This window comes from Haliotis asinina, chromosome 14 (assembly GCF_037392515.1).
Source record: "Haliotis asinina isolate JCU_RB_2024 chromosome 14, JCU_Hal_asi_v2, whole genome shotgun sequence".
Taxonomy (NCBI): Eukaryota; Metazoa; Mollusca; class Gastropoda; order Lepetellida; family Haliotidae; genus Haliotis; species Haliotis asinina.
In genome coordinates this window covers 28690429-28712179 of record NC_090293.1, presented here as the reverse complement: position 1 = coordinate 28712179, position 21751 = coordinate 28690429, and the positions used below count along the sequence as shown (strand labels likewise).

At 38.3% G+C, this 21751-nt stretch overlaps 2 protein-coding genes across 4 annotated transcripts in view; one reads left to right on the top strand and one right to left on the bottom strand.

Annotated features, from left to right (window-relative positions):
- Nucleotides 1–21751, bottom strand: part of LOC137262252 (RNA ligase 1-like) — a 136988-nt gene that overhangs the window by 38363 nt on the left and 76874 nt on the right. The window lies entirely within an intron of this gene.
- Nucleotides 4462–21751, top strand: part of LOC137262251 (protein saal1-like) — a 40061-nt gene continuing 22771 nt past the window's right edge. The window contains exons 1-7 of the mRNA XM_067800058.1: nucleotides 4462–4570; nucleotides 5095–5246; nucleotides 6044–6157; nucleotides 8003–8086; nucleotides 9957–10036; nucleotides 10637–10696; nucleotides 11052–11167. Of these exons, the coding sequence (XP_067656159.1) occupies nucleotides 4561–4570; nucleotides 5095–5246; nucleotides 6044–6157; nucleotides 8003–8086; nucleotides 9957–10036; nucleotides 10637–10696; nucleotides 11052–11167 (616 nt within the window). The 5' untranslated portion in view covers nucleotides 4462–4560. The remainder of the gene's footprint in view (nucleotides 4571–5094; nucleotides 5247–6043; nucleotides 6158–8002; nucleotides 8087–9956; nucleotides 10037–10636; nucleotides 10697–11051; nucleotides 11168–21751) is intronic.

Below are 21751 nucleotides of genomic sequence, written 5' to 3'. Positions count from 1 at the left end.
TAACAAGTAGCCCTACCGCCCCTGGTACCGTGTAGGATGAGTTGTTAATGTGACAATTAATGTTCTTGGGACGAGAATGAAACCATAGACTGTACAGTGTACACTAATAATAACTGAATGCGCATGGTGTTATTGTTGTTGTTGCGATTGCCATTATACACATTACATTGTAGAGCATTGGTTTTACTTGGGGGTGAATATAACCATCTATCATTTACAAAAGTGCCTATCCGCGAAGATCCGGGTTAGTATTGGTTTCAGCAACCCAGTTGTGTGGATTGATACTCATGTTGGACTGTCTGGTCCAGATTCGATTATGTACACACCACTACCATATAGCTGAGTACGACCTAAAACTAAGCTTACTCCTCGCAAAATTTGACTTTACATGGTCAGCCATGACCATTCCTCCTTAAATCCCAGCAGGGAACACATACCTATGTAATATCTGTATACCCATGTCATTATCAGTGTAACGTTGGCACTGTGGTATAATGCCATAATTCCCCACCTCCCAACCAATTTCACATTCTTACCGATTCCGCCAATTATATACGGGTTAAGGAATGGAACCCTCAGAGCACATAACCTTTATCAAAGGGTGGTAACAAACTTACCACAGTAAGCTATTCGTGACGATTCAATGTAAGTATTTCTTATCGGGTTATTAATCAAATCCCTTGTCGAGAGTGTCGTGTCAAACAAAGACGCTCCTCTTTCTATTTTTGGTGATGACCGCGAATATGGTTTGTCGTTGAAAAGATGCCATAAAAAGATACTGTCTGTTCTGTGCCGAAAGCAGATGCATCTGTCATCTGCTGCCGTTACTGCCTCTCAAGTAGAAGTGTCATTTAGTTTTTTTGTCACTTACATTTAAAAAATGAAAACAGAAAACACACAAGCTCGAATGATTCATGAACTATCACACACAGCGCATTGATGTTACTCAATACAATGATTATCACTGAAACTGATTTCGTTCTGACACCGCAGATGAGTTGAGCTAGCAAAACCTGGAATGATAAACATCAGATATGGCAGATCAATAATTAAGATAAACATAGAGTTTGATAAGAGTAGTATAATATTTATTTCGTTTACTTCGATGTTGGCAATGCTTTGACAGGATTTGAAACAATTATTGATGACGTAATGTTATGGTATAATAATACAAGTATAGCCATCACTGAATCATGATTGTGTTATATTTAATTGCTGTGTAAGTCAATAACCTCCGTATTTCATAGCTACGTTTTGCGTATTATATTTGTGACAGATTTAATCAACTATTTTCAATAAAACTTTGACATTCCGAAAAAGGGACAAAGTTGATATTGTCCATGTATGGGCCAGCCAGGGACTTGTTTCACAAAGCTCTCGTAAACACATGACCACGTAACTTTTCCCGTAGCAATGGTATCCACTATACTGTAACATAGGAAGTAGGAATGCTACGAGAAACGTTGCGAGATCTTAGGCTTGCGAGAGTTTTGTGAAACGGGGTCCTGGCCTACCATCCTCAACTGCTCATACCACTTTGCCATTCGTTTGTTTAGGATAAAATATAGAATTACGAACGTTTTGTAAATCGAGCCTTAGGCCCGGATCCCCCCAAAACGTTCGTCGCTCTACGACATTCGACATTCGTAAGCCTATGATAAACTATAGAGTTACAATATGTCGTAACTTTACGAACGCCTTGTGGATCGGGACTCTGGACAGAGGGACGCACGTAATTCCACATATCAAAAACACGTGATGTGGACTCTGAGCTGTGAAAATCCACAACTGAGTGAGAAACGTCTCCAACCAACGCGTGAATTCGTGTCGGAAACCGAGTATACATGACACGTTATTCGCACGGTTCTGTAAAATTGCTCGGGTCTTTGAATCATTATCTTACAGATTCCCAAGGTCCCCAGTGGCCTTTGATACCTGCCTAATTATTAACTTGACACAACGTGTACGCTTAAAAGTCGGATTTGGCCAAAACAATATACAGGCATGTTCCAGTCGTGCATGGTTCTGTACGAAGAGATCAAATCTCAATCAGTTCTTTAAGCGACGTTGGACACGGAGAGTTCTTGGAAGGGTGACCGTGTTTGGTACCTTGACTCCTGACAGTTCTAGCACTGCAGTCTTGTCCTACAACGTGATACGTGTAATCTCACCTTAGGCAAGCGAGTTTATTCAAAATTGTCCCTGTTCACCCAGTAAAAAGGGGTATCCGGTGAAATAAGTCGTGGCCATTAATCTTGTCTGTTCGTTTTGATACCGACAATCAGGGCAATACTTTCTTTTGTCTGACAGTTTAGTGTCTTCCGAGCATATTCGATTATTCATAGTATCGTATCTTCGTTGTATTATGATGCATATATCTGAATGAACATGCATACTGGATAACAGAGTACGCCAACTAAGTATGAAACTATTGCAGATGCACAGGATGCATTTTTTCAATAGTCCAAAATATGAAGTTACTTATCATTATCAATTAAGGGGCCCGTGAAGGTTCCGGGGTAGAATAGGCCTTCAGCAACCCATGCTTGCCATAAAGGGCGACTGTGCTTGGGGTAAGGGGCGTCCAGCGGGATCGGGTGGTCAGATCGATGCTCATGTTGTTGATCACAGAAACCAGTTTCATGATATTAATAAAAGCGGCATAATCTAAGCTCAGCCACTCACTCCTAAAGGTGATCTTAACTCACATATTTTAACATAGACCCGGAACAATCGTGGCGCCACAATCGTTATGTAGATGTGGACCCAGTCCGGGATTCTCAACGGTGGATATCAAATGAGTCAACATTTACAGGGCCACGTAAATAACTTTTAGCTCGTGTGTGATAGCTGTTGACTACATATAAATTCTGTCAATACTGTCCTGATGTGACATAGCACCTGACTCATCTACCTTTTAATGACCCTAAAACATGCTGGCATGTCACAACGATATGCCCTGATGTCCTGTCAGTATGTTTCAAAGATCACGCGATCATCGGAGGCAACTAAGGTCAAGGCCGTCGTTGTCGCGAGGTTCATCCATCAGGTCGATATGCCATCACCCCAGTACGCATTTCATTTTCCTATAAATATGGACATGACGATCGTATCTGTATTTGAGTGTTTACTATATTACAATACATATTTCGCGTTTATCTGACTTTAAAAATAAAGGTGATACAAAGAAACGCAACAATAACACACATGCGACAAAAGCAAAACAAAGGACCACGTAGATATCCAGTGTTCACTCTACAAAATATGTATTTTTCCAGTATGTGTGGGGCGGTCGTGTAGCCTCGTGGTTAAAACATTCGCTCGTTTCGCCGATTCGCGAGTTCTCGGTTCGATTCCCCACATGGGTACAATGTGTGAAGCATATTTCTGGAGTGACCCTGTGTGATATTGCTGGAATATTGTTACACGCTGCGTAAAACTAAACTCAGTCACACGTTCCAACCAGTAATATTCTCCATGATGGGATATAATTGGAAGAACCATTGTCTAGGTTCAAAGGTTGAGTTAAATTATCGATTTGGTTGGAAAATGAATTGGGTTGGGACAACAATTTTGAGACTGACGGGGCCTGACGGTGGATCAAAACCTGGTACATACGGTGGTAGGTATTTATCTATAAGTTTGTACAATACGGACGAGCTCAAACAGACACAACTGGAAATATTTACAGAATTACTCATCACGTAAACTGGGCTGATATCAGCGCGGCGTTCAGGGTAGAGTACGCGGTGGATGTGGGCGTTTACTAGATGCGCCGTCATCATGTTAAGGCAAAATACCACCTCGTCAGCATGAATGAAGAATAAGTATATTATGTACACACTGGTTGTTACTGTTGGGCGGTGCACGTCTGTATTCTTAGACACTGTCAAGATTATTGAAATTGTAAACAGAAAAAACACATATGATGAAAATGTGGAAATAGCTATGGTTCTCAACACTACAGTTCCCGTCACATTAACTCAAATAATATCTTGTGATTCATATGACACAAGAAAATGTATTTTTAATGTAAATTGTCTCAACATGTAAGTTAAAGCAAAATGATGTCATTACCACTTTTACTCTTGAGATGCCCCCTCAACACGTGGCTATTATAAGCGACTTTTGTCCACACAGCAAGATTGTGGTTGTACTTTATACTCCAGCGTTACAGGCATAAAACATGGTTATTCTGTATATAGCACGGCATGGTTTGATCTTACTTGCTGTCACTTGAAGGGTTAGGAATTTGGGAAATCTATGAGGGTTTCTAATGAGAACAAATTAATGTATATCCCAGTTACTTGTTGTTTAACAAGATTATTATAAAACTAGAATCACGGCATCAAAAGCCAAAAATATATGAAACGTCGAAGCAAAATATACCCGAACACGATCAGCTTTCCATTTGAGAGTTAGTATTTTGACACTGCCCCTGAAACAAGTGCTTTAAGGGAGGTAACTCTAACGCTTTGTTGATCAGGCATGGCCGACGCGGGAAGAAAACCAAAATATTTACAATTTTGATTTTTGTTTTACAGTGGTTACTAATCCAATATGAGCGCAGGTACTATGTCAGAAATATTACCGTCAACCACATAATTGCTGTGTTTTGTCTGCATGAATCGATCGGTCTCAGTTACACTGTTTCTGAAAATTAAACGTCACACTGACACTGAAACCGCAGACAACGCTGCCAATAATATCAACTCTAATAAAGTTAGTATATAGTTGTTCCAGTTGGTCATTCAGTCGCACTTGGTATTATTTGTTTGGTGTAGGTATTCTTGCTGCCACGATGTGGCTGTTATGTCGTGAATAGTCCGCTTACCGGCTTTAGTCGTGCTTAATATAACCTCACTAATATAGCGGAAACAGATGAGAGTTAAACTGTAAATGTGATATAAGTGCGAACTCATTGCTATATGTACTGCTTCATAGCAGTTACTGACCTGTTGCTGAGCTAGACATAGTCCAGCATATAACTAGACGAATTAGTTTTCTCAGATTGTACTGATGGAGAAGATAGATTAATTTTCACTTTGTTGAACAAATATTGCAATTATTGTAGACAGTCCTGTTACATTTCAGATGGTGAAGAGATTGGCGGCTCCCCACAGATTACACGGAATCCCTCCCCTCCACCTGAGCTCTTCCAAAATGATGAGGTGCATGGCGACAGTATTGGTCAGACTGCCTTCAGCAAACACTGGTTATTCACCACACTAATGAAACTCATTCAGGTAAGAGTCAGGTCGTTCAAAAGCTGTTTTTGTTTGTTTGGTTTGGTTTTTTCACTTTGGTCTGTTGTTTGTTTTCTGTCTTGTACATAGAGCTGATAACAGACATTAACGCCAAAAATTGTTTTTGGTTAATGATGCGAAAGGGGGGGCAGAGGGGTAACCTAGGAAGTTAAAGTGTCATCTTATGGTGAAGACCCGGGTTCAGTTCCCCACATGGGTATCATGGGTGAAGCCCATTTGTCGTATCCCTCACTATGATTCTGCTGGAATATTGTTAAAAGTGGCGTAAAACTGAACTCATTAACTCGCTAATATGCAGAGACAACTCATTCAAATAAGCTGTAACTTGTTTGTCAGGGGTTGTAATCAAAAGTAACTCTCATAGAAATTTGTATCTTAAAACAATGTCAGATCAAGGATTTGTAAACATGTTAAACAGCTGAGCAGAATCTGATATTTACTGTGTATGTTCACCATAATCATGTGTAGTAAAAGTAAAGCTATGTTTACTATTGTTTATTGAAATGTGATTTTTCTTTAAGATATTTATGCATACTATTACATGATATTACTGAAATGAAAGCAAAGTTAATCCATATATATTACCATAATAAGTGTATGAATTTTAATTCCAATTTCAAATGGTTACTGACTTTTGCTTTAAAATTGATGCTGAGTATCCACCTTTGAACAGTTGAGGATAAATCTATGGTAACCGAGTGATAATTGAGCTACAATAAGGTACTAAAGATTTGTCAGTTGGGTCAGCATCTCTGATTAAGTGTGCTTCTCTCCAGGAAGTGGACAAGGAGAATGAGGGGAAAGAAGCTGCAGTGTCAGAGTTTGGCGTGGATGTGGATGAGGACCTCCAGAATGAGCTGTGTAAACTCTGGGACATGTCCATGAATCCTGTAAGTGTAATCATGGTGTTTGGTCTTGTTACTATCAGATCTTTTCCTCAGATACATTCCTCATGACAATATGCAGACACTTCCATAAATAGGCAGCATGAGATGATCCAGCATCTGGGCATTCAATGTTTAGGGTACGGCTGTGGGAAGCCATCATGCATTCTTGTCTTATTTCAGTATCTCATTAATCAATAGAATTGAGGAGATCTTAGTGAGTGAGACCGAAACTACAGTTAGTGCTGGTTATCACTCATAATATCCAGGACCTTGAGATTCGAAGCTGTCTTAGGGCAAAGATAGTTGTAAGTGCCATATATTAACATTAGCTTACGACTATCTTAGCGCTAAGAGAGCTTTGAAAATCTAGGCCCTGATTGATAATTAGGCTGAGTAATAGCTTATTGTAAGTGTAAACCGTATCACAAAACTCGATGACACAGTCATAACAGAGAAGTCAGGCACCAATAAATGCTACATACTCCAGACAATTCATGATCCTTTCTGTTGAGAAAGCGATGACATATTTTCAGAAATTTTGAAGATGATTCAATTTTTTATGAATATCACTTTCTCCCTAACCCTTCAATAAACACTGACGCAAGTGAGATTGATCAACTGACCAATTATTAGATCCATTGCTCTAGCACAAGCCACAATATCACTTGGTGATGTTCTAGACTCACTCGGTAATGTTCTAGACTCCCTTGGTAATGTTCTAGACATCTCCTTGCTTTGGCATCTACATATGTGAAATCTCACTATGGAAAGTATGTTTATGTTCTTCTACTACTGGCTTTGTTAAAGATCTGAATTCATGAATAAAATGGGAAAGAAATGATGCCAAATTGTTTGAGAAATCTGAAATGTGAAATCTGATTGATTCAGATATCATGCATCTCATATTTTTTAGGGGAGGTGCAAGTTGTCTCATGCTTAACCTGAAGTGACTTTCTATTGAAGTAATGTATCAAAGATTTTGGTATGAATTAGATTGCTAGGGAGATAACACTCCTATAACAAATCCTATGAGGGTTACATTTTACCATAAGGCATCAGTCCTCGGTAACTTTTCCTGATTGTAACAGGCTGATGACCTGGTCAGCTGAGATGCCAACCTCTATGATATAATCATAGTCGTTACAAATTTTATCCTCAAACTATGCCATGACTGCACAAGAAATTGAAATTTCGGAGAAAATTCATTTAAATTTGGATATACAGACAAAAACATATATTTTTATCGAAAGCATTTACCTTCCATTCATTGAATTTTATGACATATTTGAACTGGAATCATTGCAAGTGACAAGCGTAATTTTAGCAAAATTGTAGATCAGTAATCTGAAACATGAAGCTGTTTTTAAACGACTTGATGTGACATTTTCCATGCATTTTGTCAACTTTGAAATGTGGACTTTGACTACTAATTTATGCAATAAAAGGCGACTATGCTTGTCTAAGAGGTGACTAACGGGATTGAGTGGCCAGGCTTGCTGACTTGGTTAACACGTCATCACTTCCCATTTACACAGACCAATGCTTATGCTGTAGATCACTGTATTGTCTGGTCCAAACTCAGTTATTTACAGACCACTGCCATGTGACTGGAATATTGCTGAGTGTGGCGTAAAACTAAACTCACTCACTCCCTGGACATGTCATATCACTGAAAGTTTGTTTTCATGCTGACTTCAAGCTTAGAGACTACTCCACATGTAGATGTTTTAGACAACTCATGATGTATCTTTTTTATGTTTATTACCTTATTTCAAAGGAGTTTGTGGTTACTTAGACATTCCTCTCTACTCAAATCTATTGTTTTGATATTTGTTGTATTTGTTTTAGGAGGTGGCTGTTTTCCTACAAGAATTCAAGGCAGTGGAGATATTATCTGGTGTGATTGCGAAGTCTAAAGCCCCCAGGGTTACTGTGAGTTCTGTAACATGATGTCTGTTGTTGCTCACAATATTGATAAACAGAATGTCGCAAATGAGGAGAAGTTAAGCTACATTGGTTGTGGGGAGTAATCAATGACTGAGTATGGTTTACGCCTCTTTTATCAATATACCAACAAATATCATGGCAAGGGACACCAGGAATGGGCTTCACACATTGTACCCAAGTGGAGAATCAAACCTGGGTCTGTGGCATGACCGATGAAAACTTTAACCCTTGTGGGGAGTAGTGGGATTGAGGACCATGCTGGAAAGGTGGATTGTAGTGTCCAGGACACTTGTGTCCATCAGCAGGTATCTTTGTCTGAAACATCTCTCATCATCCAGGACAAGGTGAGATTAGATGGTAATGTGATTGCTGACCTGTTGCCTGCATTGGGCATCTGCTCCCTGAGGGGGTCAGAAAGATAATCAAGAGCATTCTAGTCCATGATCTGGGGTGATGAACTTGTTGTTACTTCATTCCTCACAATATCAGTCCCTGTATCAGCAACATTTTGTCACTTCTGTGTGCAAGTTAAGCTACCCTGGCTGTTGGGCGTAGTGGGATGGAGGACCTCGTTGAAAAACTAGACCCAAGAGACATTCTTGGATACATGTCTCCGTCAGCAATTGCTTTTGTTTCAAACGAGTTTCTCATCCATCAGGAGTAGGTGAGATTAGATGGTAATGTGATTGCTGACCTGTTGCCTGCATTGGGCATCTGCTCCCTGAGGGGGTCAGAAAGATAATCAAGAGCATTCTAGTCCATGATCTGGGGTGATGAACTTGTTGTTACTTCATTCCTCACAATATCAGTCCCTGTATCAGCAACATTTTGTCACTTCTGTGTGCAAGTTAAGCTACCCTGGCTGTTGGGCGTAGTGGGATGGAGGACCTCGTTGAAAAACTAGACCCAAGAGACATTCTTGGATACATGTCTCCGTCAGCAATTGCTTTTGTTTCAAACGAGTTTCTCATCCATCAGGAGTAGGTGAGATTAGATGGTAATGTGATTGCTGACCTGTTGCCTGCATTGGGCATCTGCTCCCTGAGGGGGTCAGAAAGATAATCAAGAGCATTCTAGTCCATGATCTGGGGTGATGAACTTGTTGTTACTTCATTCCTCACAATATCAGTCCCTGTATCAGCAACATTTTGTCACTTCTGTGTGCAAGTTAAGCTACCCTGGCTGTTGGGCGTAGTGGGATGGAGGACCTCGTTGAAAAGCTAGACCCAAGAGACGTTCTTGGATACATGTCTCCATCAGCAATTGCTTTTGTTTCAAACGAGTTTCTCATCCATCAGGAGTAGGTGAGATGGAATTAGCAACATTCCAGGAACATGATGCTGGGGAACACCAGAAATGGGCTTCACACATTGTGCCCATGTGGGAAATAATATCTGGGTCTTCATTGTGACAAGAAGACACTTTAACCATTAGGTTGCCCCACTGCCCTGTCCGTGGTATGAGATTTTAGTGCAGTAGCTAATGGGCAACTTCATTTGTTTACCTCATGTGCGGTTCAGCAAGAAAATCAAATGTATTCTAATGACCTTGTGTCATGAACCTGTCATCTGTCTGTCTGTCTGTCTGTCTATACCACTAACAAATTCCTGACCTAAGCGTTAACTGCTACAATGTCTGTTGGAAAAAAGCACAGATAATTTAGTGAAGGCCACAAGAGCCTGCAATTATTTGAAACTTCCAGATGAATACAATAACAACCGGCGCTGAGTCTGCAATTATTTTGAACACTGATATACACCACAACAGAGTTAAAGGAATTTAATGAGAACTCTGTTCGAAATGATATATTGTCCAGAAATGTCTAGAAATAATAACACAGTGTATTCCTCTTTAGGAGATCTGTGTTGGCATCCTTGGCAATATGGCATGTGACAAAGAGATATGCAAGGCCATCACAGAAACTGATAAGCTGGTGTAAGTATCAACTATCAAGTGAAACCTCTGTTATAGTGGCTTATTTATTGAGGAAGGGCACATTTTGGGCCAAACTGATCAATTTCATGCAGCACATGGAGACAGTACTGAAATTTTGTGTGAAATTGTTTTGGAGGCCATTGTGTCAAAGGGTGCACACTTTGTTTCTATATTTTCACCTTGGTCATTTTGAATATTCTTCTGTGAAATATGTTTTTCATTTTACAAGAATAAACATCCATCAATTCTCCTTTTCTGTATCACTTGTAAATGTCATTCAAAGATGTTTTTAGATTTTTCATGAAGTTTAAAAACACATTTTTCAAGTCTGAAAACTCATAGAGACAGAAAGTTATTCAATTCTGAAACTGTCAGATTATCATCATAACTTTATTAAAATCAATTCATGGTTTTCTGTTACAATATCCTTACTGGTCTCTTATTCCATTTGTTTTATTTAATACCTTAGCAATGTAATCACAGAAAATAAGAAGATATCTGTTAAAGCATCTTTATAACACTAGTTAATGCTATATTAAGTGTCATCTTTCCAGCTCTTGTTTTTAGTAAGGTTTTTTGAATGTATATTTTCATCAACAGGAAGATGATAGTCATGATGGTTGAAAATCCAGACACTCCAACTCTAGTGGAAACAACAAGGTAACCACGTTACCATGCCAACTGTAACCATATTTGAAATCATACCAAGTTTCATCATTATTCAGGAAGTTAAATGTTTTTCCCAAAGTAAGCTCACCTGACTAAGAGATAATTGAGCTGATTTTCATGCTCCCAAAACTCTGCCCATGAAGATCTGAGTTAGAAGTGCCTGTGAAGATCTGGGTTAGAATAAGTCTTAAGTAAAATTTGTCCTAAGAGGCAGCTAATCATATAGCAGGCTTGCTACCTTGGTTGACACATGTATTGCTGAGTGCAACATGAAACCAAACTCACTCACTCACTCTCCCCCAACCCAAGGCCATTTTCTACCAGTGTTTCAAATGTTTACCTGCAGGCTTCTATACACCTGTCTGTCAAACCGGGAAGCCATGAGTACATGGATCAGCAGCATCAAGTCAGACGCATCATTCTTCACCAACATCTGCTTCATCCTCCACAGTTCCACTAACAGTGAGTACACATGCACTGATCACATTAAGGATAGCAGCTTACTTGGGTCCTTTTATTAGCCTTACATTGCATACTGTTACATACACTTACAGTAGTTGTAGTGATTAAACATAGATCCTGTAACTGTAGTGCTACAGTTGCTATTGTGATTGTAGCCCATACTTTATGCATAGTTGCTGTGGTGATTGTAGTGCCCATACTTTAAGCATGGTTGCTATGGTGATTGTAGTGCCCATACTTTAAACATAGATCCTGTAACTGTAGTGCTACACTTACTATGGTGATTGTAAAGCTGATACTTTAAACATAGATTTCCAGTAACTGTTGCTATGGTGATTGTAGTGTCCATACACAGACCTATGTTAGTTGTGACGCTACTTTCATAAAGATGATCTGATATCCTTACTTTGAAACTTTTATAAAGTGTCGTGTTACAGACACTAAAATGTTGGTAACTGAGATTTATGCTACTTGGTTCATCAGAGTCACAAAGATGATGGTTACTCCTGTACTTCTATGTAGACATATGAGAGCAAGCTATTACTTTGACTTACGAAAGTGAGGGTCGAGAGGACAATACATTTAACAGGTACTTGCAGATAATGTGAGGGTCCAGTAAAGTATTGGAAAGGTTTAGTATACTTTTGATTCAGGAGTAACTTGCACAAAACAGTCTTGGCTCAACAGAGATTTTTAACTCCCATTCTCCAACAGAGGGTTAAAATGGTCATAGCTCTGTGCAAGTGGGCCCAGATATTTACTTCAGAGCTTGTAATGAATCAGTGGTCATACTGACAGTGATCATAACTGATGGGAGAAATAACAGACACAGATAATTAGTCTTTATCCACTGTAGGTGCGCTCACTGTATTTGGGGGAAGAGGTATATCTCTACTGTTGATAAAGTGAATATAACTCCTATACTTTAAAATAGAGTTGTGTTAAGTGCAGAGCGTCACGACTATCGTAGTAATTCCCAATATTTTACATGGACGTACTAATCCTGAAAAACACCCCAGGTCTTCAGCCACCCATGTTTATCATACACAGTAACTAACAGGATCATGTAATCAGGCTCACTGACTTGGTCGATACTTGCCACTACATCCTGTTTGCATAGATTGGTGCTCATATCAATCACTGGATTTTCTCATCCAGGCTCCATTATTTATAGACCATTGTCATACAGCCGAAAAATTGTTGATTGCTATATTACACAACAAATTTGACTAGAATGTAAATTATGCTATCTACCAGTGCTTTGGCTGACCTAGACTCAAACATGCCACTTAATTTGACCAAGAAACTCTTAAACATTTCAGCCATACCACAGTGCTGGTAAGATTTAAAACTTGGGAGCCCTGACCAAAATTTTGTTGCCCACAAAAAAATACTAATTTACTTAGTATAATTAAGTTAAAATTTGTATAATGATAATGATTTAAGTTGTTAACCCAACCGTCAAGCAGGTGAATTTGAGAATCTGGCAGTCTGTGTTGACAATAACCCATTATGGGTGGTTGGGCAGGCAGGTATTTTGAACACTGACTTTTGTCAGTATTTTAACTCATGTGTCTGAAAGTAGGATGTCGAACAACATACAGTTTGATTTTGGGTATTTTCCGATGCATGTCGACTGGCACACATATTGAGAGTCTACCATACGTGATTTGCATCTTGCTGTCGTCAATGTTTTCTGATTCGTTGATATCAGTTGACAGACTGCTTGACATCACAAAGCCATTACCATACCAGCCACCTGTCAGTATATCACTCATATCTAACAGCTTCATTTCAGTTTATCAGCTGATATGGCCACAATCTTTGAAAAAATATATAACGTGTATATAATATCAGAAATCAAAATGCATTTAGAGTCAAAATAGTTTCCTAAAAACCTGAACTCTTGTGGATTGAAAAGTTTCATGCAAAACATTTCAGAATAACAATGACAGAATTTTACCCTGATAATTAAGCCATCTCACGTCAATCTGACCAAAACAGAATCACTTCACCTTACTTGATCACCTTGAAACACATTGACAATTTATTGAAAACAGAGCAGACGCTAACTTGAGGTGAGTCATATCAGGCTGATTGTCTCTTAGACAACTTGTAGCTTGTTGCTTTTTTTTTTCTCTGGTGTTTTATTTATAGTTTGATTCAAAATCCATGTGCAAATGGTTGCCTTAATTGTTGTGTGTTAGGGATTTATTCTCCAGTTGAGGAATTCATTTCCCTCCCAGGTGGGATATACAGTATTGCTTACAGTCATGTAAACCAATCAGATTTCAGCATTCTGACATGGAGGTGAGATAAATGATTTTATTGAGGCTCACAATTGCAGTCACTTGGAGTCTGTGTTATGCTGGGTCATGTATCATGGTATGTGTTAGAAAATGTATTCAGGAAATATAGATCTTGTATGATTCACCACTGTGGAGATTCTAGGTGGCAAAATGAGGGATTCCGTATCTCACTGAAATGTGATGGGATACTGTTCAAAACACTCATTCCTTCACTCACTTACTCATTTATGTTAGCAGTCGAAGGTTTGTCGGAACTGGTTACTTACAGGCTTCCATAGTGTATTGCTGTATGTTAATCACTCACTCACACACACACACACACACACACACACACTCACTCACTCACTCACTCACTCACTCACTCACTCACTCACTCACTCACTCACTCACTCACTCACTCACTCACTCACTCACTCACTCACTCCTCTGAGTGATCCAAGGCCATTCTTTTATACATATTTATTCCAGAGAATGGATCGGGTACAAGTTATCCCAACTTAGTGAAACCCTGTCCTATATACAATGCTTACATGCATGAAGTGAAACAAACTATGTACAGGAATAGAAAGATATATACAAAAGGAGAAGAAGCCATATAAAGCAAATAATTATAGGGAATACATGTACATGATTTCAGTACATGAGTAACATTATATCCAATCACTGAACCTTTTAGATTTTAATATATATTTTTGTTCCAAGGCCATAGATTAACATCTTCAATACGTTTTCAGCCTTGTTATCAGAATGAAGAGTGAAGTTATCATTGCCAATGATAACCCAAGATCATGATTTTTGTGTAGGTGTAAATACACGTACCTTGTGGTGTTGCTCAAAGTGCAATAACCAGATCTGAATCTTAAACACTTTTATTTCACAGTGACTGTAAAATCTGATAATAGTGATGATCTGAGGATACATATTATAGGTCAAGTTAGGCGAACTCTGTACCATTTGCATGTATTCATGAGTTTTGTTTTACGCAGCACAAGCTATATGGCTTCAGTCCATAAATAATCAAGTCTGAACCAGACAATCCACTGATCAACAGCATGATCATCATGCAAGCTGTAGCACAAATGGGGTTGTTCAGCATACAGAGTATGACCAGTCTCCTCATATGCAAGCAAAGTGAGTGAAGGTTGGCAACATACCTCCCTCGCTTTGGTTTGAATAATATTATTCTTGGCAAAATAAAATATTGTTACCATCAAAGGTATACACCCATTTCTTCACTGGGTTGTGCTCTCAGATTCTGATATCAAGGCTGAAAATGTATCGAAGATGTTAATCCATGGCCTTGGATCACCCTGAGGAGTTAGTGAGTGAGAGAGCGAGTGAGTGAGTGAACAACACAGCAATACACAATACTATGGAAGCCTGTAAGTTACCAGTTCTGGTCAAAGTTGGCCAGTGGGGTAGCCTAGTGGTTGAAGCATGTGCTTGTATTGCTGAAGACTCGGGTTCGATTCCCCCTGTATGTACACTGTATGAAGTCCATATCTGGTGTCCCCCAGTGATATATTGGTAAAATTGGTGTAAAACCACAATCACTCACCCCCAAGTAGTTTTGAGTACCTCGCAAAAACTTTCAGGATCTGTTGTAGAATTAGAATCATTATCAACTGTAGAAGTTTGCTACTGTTCTGAACTAAAAACTCTTGGAAGTCAAGTCGGAAATTTTATTTCTTGTTTTTGTCCTCTGAAAACATAAAGGCAGGCAGGAAAAGAAATAAAAATGAATTTCCAATCAAAGTAATATTCCTTCTAAATACACAAAGTATTTTACTTTTGACAATTTATGAAGTGAATATGGGTCAAAAGACAACCTGAAAAGTATTTTCTTGTGAGTTTGCATTTTTTTTCAATAAAGACATTAGGATATTATTTTTTGAGCAGGGAAAATTAATTTTCTATTGTTCTTATTCTTTAAAAAATATGGCAGGCGAATCTGTAAAACAAGAAATAAAATAGGTCTGGCCTGAGCTAAAATTAAAATTAAAATTTTAGCTTAGGCCACACGCTGCCAGTAGCTGGAAAATTGCCGATATGACATAAAGAAAGCAATATCCATTCATTCGTTCTCCACGATGACACTCCACAATATATGTTAACGTCATAATCACGGGAATCACATAAAATATGCCTGGTATGTAGAAATAGCAGCATTGTGGTGTAGTTGTCTTTTCAAACCAACGAAACAAGTCATAGCCTGAATCCAGAAAGTTCACTGACCTTTCCAAACTGAGATAAAATCACACCACCAACATTTCTCCTGTAATAACGTCATAGCTGTGAGTCTAGACTAACGACTAGTCTCTGAAATAGAGTTTACACTAATGTCATGCTCAGGAAAGGTTTCATTGAGTCAATATAGTTTTACACTGCACTCAGCAATATTCCAGCTATTTGGCAGCAGTCTGTAAATAATCAAGTGTGGACCAGTCAAACCAGTGATGAACAGTATGAGCATCAGTATGTGCAATTACTCACTGTCTGGCAAGGATATATTCCATTTAGTATACCTCAATAAAAAAAAAAAAAATTTATGTAAAATCAGTACTTTTTAAAAAAAAAATTGAATTTTCCAAAATGAGGAATATTGAAATGATATTAATATTAAAGGGATATGGTTTTGTATGTGAGTGAATTATACAGCCCTAGTTTATATGTTGGTGTAGAAATGGTTTGCTAATCATGTCAAATATTGATGGTTCTGAAACAAATGTTCTAGTTTCCCTGTGTAATGTTGAGTAGTGTCATAAGACACAGCGTTGTACCACAAGGCTTATGAAGCATGACTCGACACATATCAATGGACCATCCCATATAATTCCTGATTACCTAAGTGACTGGCCGATTGTGTCAGTTAACAGTCTTAGTTAGAGGTTTTAATCTAATCACTGACAAATCTGCCATAATTTGTATCTTATCAGAGAAAAGCCCCAAGTGCTGAAGCTTTGTGAAGGTCCCAGTTTGTTTTGTTTTGTTTGGATTTTTTATATTATTTTTTTTTTTTCATCCATGTCCATTATTCCAGTTACATCATCAACTTAAAATACAAAATTGTATACACATAGGGTGTACATACATAGACAGGTGCTTGAAAATGTTGAAACTGTAGTGGGCACTTATTTTGATGAAGAGGCATTGTATGTGTGCGAAGTCAAAATGTCAGAATAGGATATCAAATGGATGCCATTTCCTAGTAAAATAACTAAATTTATTATTTTTCATTGCAATAAGACTTTCAAAATAGTATTTGTGCTTAAGCAAAATAAGAAATACTGCTAAAGATATATCTTGCCTACAAGCTCCATACACTCACAGCAGCAGACTCAACAGATGTTGAAACACTAAACACTAAACGTTTCGTTAAATCTTGATCTACCATGTTAACATTGTACATACAGCCTGGTTGATGTCCCAGATAAAATATTCTATGACTTATCACTGTCAAAGATTTCTCTTCGTTGACCTTTGTGTGTTGTGTTACCACAAACTGACCTTGGCTTGTGACACTGTTTGAAGGCAGCACTTCGTTTCATAAGAGACTAGTGACCATCTAGACATATAGTCTGTCCTTTAATCCTACCTGATCTGTACTTATTTACACTTCCCTGATTACCTCTGTCAACCTCTACCCAGAAATAAGTGACTCAACAAAATTCCCTCATCATCTGACTAAAGAATGACTTGCTCATTCTTTCAAAATATAACTTTCAAATTGTCTAGTTCAAAAGTGCTGACAGTCATGGTGGACTCAAGAACAGAACAATGAATGTTCGAAACACTTCAAAATGAAATCGGCTTCGTATATGATTACCAGATGCATGTGATCTTGGTGGACATTATATAACAGTGTTTTTCATCAGTATACTAAAATTAGCTTCAGGTGGCCTTCACACAGGAAACTGAAGGTGCCACAATTGCCATGCATTAACATTACCTTAAGACTATCTAAGCACTAAAAGAGCTTTGAAAATCTGGGCACAGAATAATGATTATTGTGTGAAATTCTTGTCATCTTAAACTCAACATTTAGTAAATGACATGTCATAGTTTGGATTACACTTTCTCAGTAAGGATGAAAATATCAAATCACTACAATACTGCAATCACTCAGATTTGCGTGCTTTTATTAGGTTGAGTCCCATTTGTTGTTCACATCTTCTCTCTCACTCAGGCACCTATTTGATAGCACACAGCTCTGGTTGTTTTAACCCTTTCAGTTGACACAGCTTTCACCATAATTGAAGTCAGACAACTGGTAGTCAGGTACCTTAAATGGTGACATGATGATCCCCAGGGAGTTGGAAACATGTCAGAAAGACCAATAGTTTCTGAAGACCAGGGATAGTAATGTGCTTGGCATGGTGAGCAGGCAATGTGAGTGGATATGAGCACCATATAAGCCGATACTGTTAGCATGTGTGTTTTCATGTCCATACATTCAAGGTTGGCATTTTCACCCTAGGAGATTCCAGGGCAGCAGGGATATATATATAAAATATTAAATGCTAAATGCTTCTATGCATACCAAACTGGAATATCCAAAGAACCGTTGACTAGATTCTTTTCAAATCTGGTACATAGGTTCATCACAGTATAAGAAAGGTCCCAGTCAGGTTTGATGACCTTGACCTTTATTTCAAGATCACAAGGGGACTTTAACATTTTACCCTTGTCAGCGAGATATCTCAGGAACTGTTCACTGGATTTTCTTCATATTCAACAATTTTTATCAAGGGAAGGCACAGGGGTTAGTCACATTATTTTCAAGGTCACAACGACACTTTGAAGATTTCAGCATGTTAAGAGTGTCAGTGACATATCTAAAGAACCATTCACTGGACTTTCTTCATGTGTGACACCAAGCTTCAGCGAGGGAAGGCACAATGTCCAGTCATTTTTGGTGACATTCACATCATTCTCACAGCAACACTTTGAAGATTTCAGCATGTTAAACTGCATGTTAAGATTGTTAGCCAGATATCTCAAGAACAGTTCACTGGATGTTCTTCATAGACTTTCAAGACTTCCCTTAAATGTGTTACAGTGAGCAGTTTCTTTATTGCTTTTTTTGCATCTTTTGTACACTATGACATTCATGTCAAGGTGAAAGCGAGTCTTGAAAATATTTGTGCATTTGAACGACTACAGAGCAAGATATATAGAGAGGTTGACTGGTCATGTCTTTGTTGACATTACCTTCATCTTAAATTATGACCTTCACTTTCATTCCATTTTATGTTTGATATGATAATTTGCAGCTGGGGATTATGTGACCTTAGTGACAATGCTTATTTTTATTTTATGTGGCAATAATTCAGTCTGGACCAGAAAAACCTGTGCTTCACATTATGCATATCAGTCAACAACTGACTGAGAGATATAATGACGTTCATCAACCAAGTAAGCGAGTCAGATAACACAGTACCGATGGCATTGGTTGTAGAAAACAGTCTAATCCTGGTTTAAAATTATATTCATTACTGGGCATTGTGATGAAAGAGGGATAGATATAGTGTAGATATCAACTGAATCAAGTGATTTTAATTTTACGCCACACTCAGCAATTTACAGCTACATGGCAGCGGTCTGTAAATATTCGAGTCTGTACCAGATAATCCAGTGATCAACAGCATGAGCATCGATCTGCACAATGCTTAACTGATGACAGCAAGTCAGCAAGCCGATCATGTTAGGTCGCCTCTTATGACATGCATAGTCGTCTGACCTTTGGGATTTAGGGTATGAATATAGGTAGGTCCCTAGCAACCTCTGTGTTTTGTAACAGATGACTCAATGGGTTTCTGAAAACCATACCACCAGAATGTTTCAGGCTGTGAAATTAAACAGCAGACAAGAAACAATGCTTCTCACAACAAACTCTGAACTTTTGTGGTCTCATTTCTGTAATTTGGCATGAATTAATGTGTTTTCTTTCATGAAAAACAAAAATATTTTGTGTGTAAGTGTGTGTGTGTAAATTATGTTCAGGTTGTGGAAACTAAATGTTAATCAATGCTCAGTCATTAGATTGAAAACCGCAACTTTTCAAATTTTATCTTTAGGTAAAGGAACAAATATCGGATTATTTCCCAAATTTAAAATATCGTCACCTCAGACTGCAATATTTTGTTGCAAATGTCAGGGCAGGTTTTCAAGGAATTGCCGAATGTTACGCAATTAACTAGGACTTTATGGGCACGTTAGATACCATGTGCACACCAGATACTGTCCCAAGACATTGTGTACCACTGACTGACATACCAGTTATGGAGTCAATATATTCCCCTGCCCAGCAGGCCAGAGATAGCGTCCCAAGGCCACCAGCTAATTATATCTTATTGTATGACACTACTGACCTACTAACTGAGTTTTTTTTTTCAGACCTTGATGCACTCTCGGCTGAGGTGTGATGCATCTGCTATGTAAATATTCTACTAAGGATTTCCATTGTATTCAATTGTTTTGCCAAACAGTTTGGTTTGGGGTTTTGTGTCTTTTGATTCTAATGTTGAATAAATCTGTTGTTTGCCGATAATAGAGTGAGCCTGTGATCCCTTGTTTAGTGTGTGGCATCTGTCTCAGAAATCCTTCTACTATAGTTGAGATATGTGTATACGTGGCCTGGATAAAAAGATAAATAATTTGAAATAATGTTTTTGGAAGAATTAATTATGATAATCTGTGTGAAAATTGCAGATTGATGATATGTGATATGGACTTTTTTGATGAAATACATTTTTTGGTTACTCACACAACAGTCAAAGTTAGGTAGTTTTCCTTGGCTGCTTCAAAATTGTGTTTAGGAAGCTGATTTGTTCGTCAGGCATGCATGTGTTGATTTCTTTCAGAGTATTTTGGCATTTTTGCTCAAAGTTACCCCACCAATATTTATAGATAATCAATCAATATTTAGTTAATGATAATTGATTTCAACAATATATGTTGATAGTCAGCTCAGTGAATGTATGAAAAATGTCTGTATTGTGTTTTGCATTAAAAGACATTTAAATGACAGACCTTTCTGCAAACTTTTGAGTTATTTCACTCGTCAGTGCACTTGCTTCATTTAGGGCTTTACCACTGCAGAAAGGGCAAGGCAGTTGGGTAAATAATGTGGTTCAGAGATTGTGAAACAGGAAAAGCCAGATTTATGGATGTCAACTTCTTTATTGTGGATAACTGTGAAACAGATTAAGTACGGTTATTCTGATGTGGGCTGATTGTCATCAAGTTGGGGCTGAAGTATTGTGGAATCTTGTGGAGTGGCTTGGTAGAGTACTGGTTGACATTGGTGAAGACATGCTAAAGAACTACTTCACAAGCCTGGGGACACCAATAAGTACTCTGTTGTATGAATGGATACAAACCCATTTTCTCTGATTATATGGATATTTTATCCTTGTACAGTCCAGGGCAGCGTTTCACAAAACCCTCGTATGCGTAAGATCTCGTAGCTTTTCTCGTAGCATTCGTACCTCCCTATGTTACAGTATAGGAGGGACGAGTGCAATGAGGAAGGTTACAAGATCTTAGGCTTACGAGACTTGTGAAACGGGACCCAGGATTTTGCAGATTACTTTTGTGCATGCCCATGACATTCAATGAAATGCATGCAAAAGCTATGAGTTCTATGCTTAGATTGAGAATCACTGTGAACAACAACCTCCACCAAGTGATGAACATATTCAATTTTCTTACCTCACACATATGTGTTGCTTTCTGATTGGTTGAGCGCTCCTCTGTTATTTTCAATATACCCTGCTAACAACCATGGTGCATTGCAATGCACCCCGTTGCCAATGGCAACTCATTCAGTACTTCATGGTTGTACTTCTTTATCTCGAATAACATTGACTTACGTATGGCGCATGGAAATTACCAATGTTTTATGAATTCAAGTCTGATTGAAGGGAGATATCGCTAAGTCAACAATATCAAATAGTATTTCATGTTTCGCTGATGTTGTTGCCTACTATCATTTAGTGTGACCTCATGTCTACTGTAAAGTAGCATGAACTCAAGTTTGATGTCATGTTGTGTGACCTCATGTCTTGTGTCATGTAGTGTGACCTCATGTTTGATGTCATGTCGCTTGACCTCATCTCTTCTGTCACACAAAATGACCTTATGTCTTTTGTTTCTCGGTGTAAATGTTACCTTGAGTTATCACTGAGTAGAGATAACAGTTAAACAACGTTCAGTTTAAAAAACAAACAAAACTGTATGTTAAAAGTAGAAGGGTTTTCAACAAACTGACAGC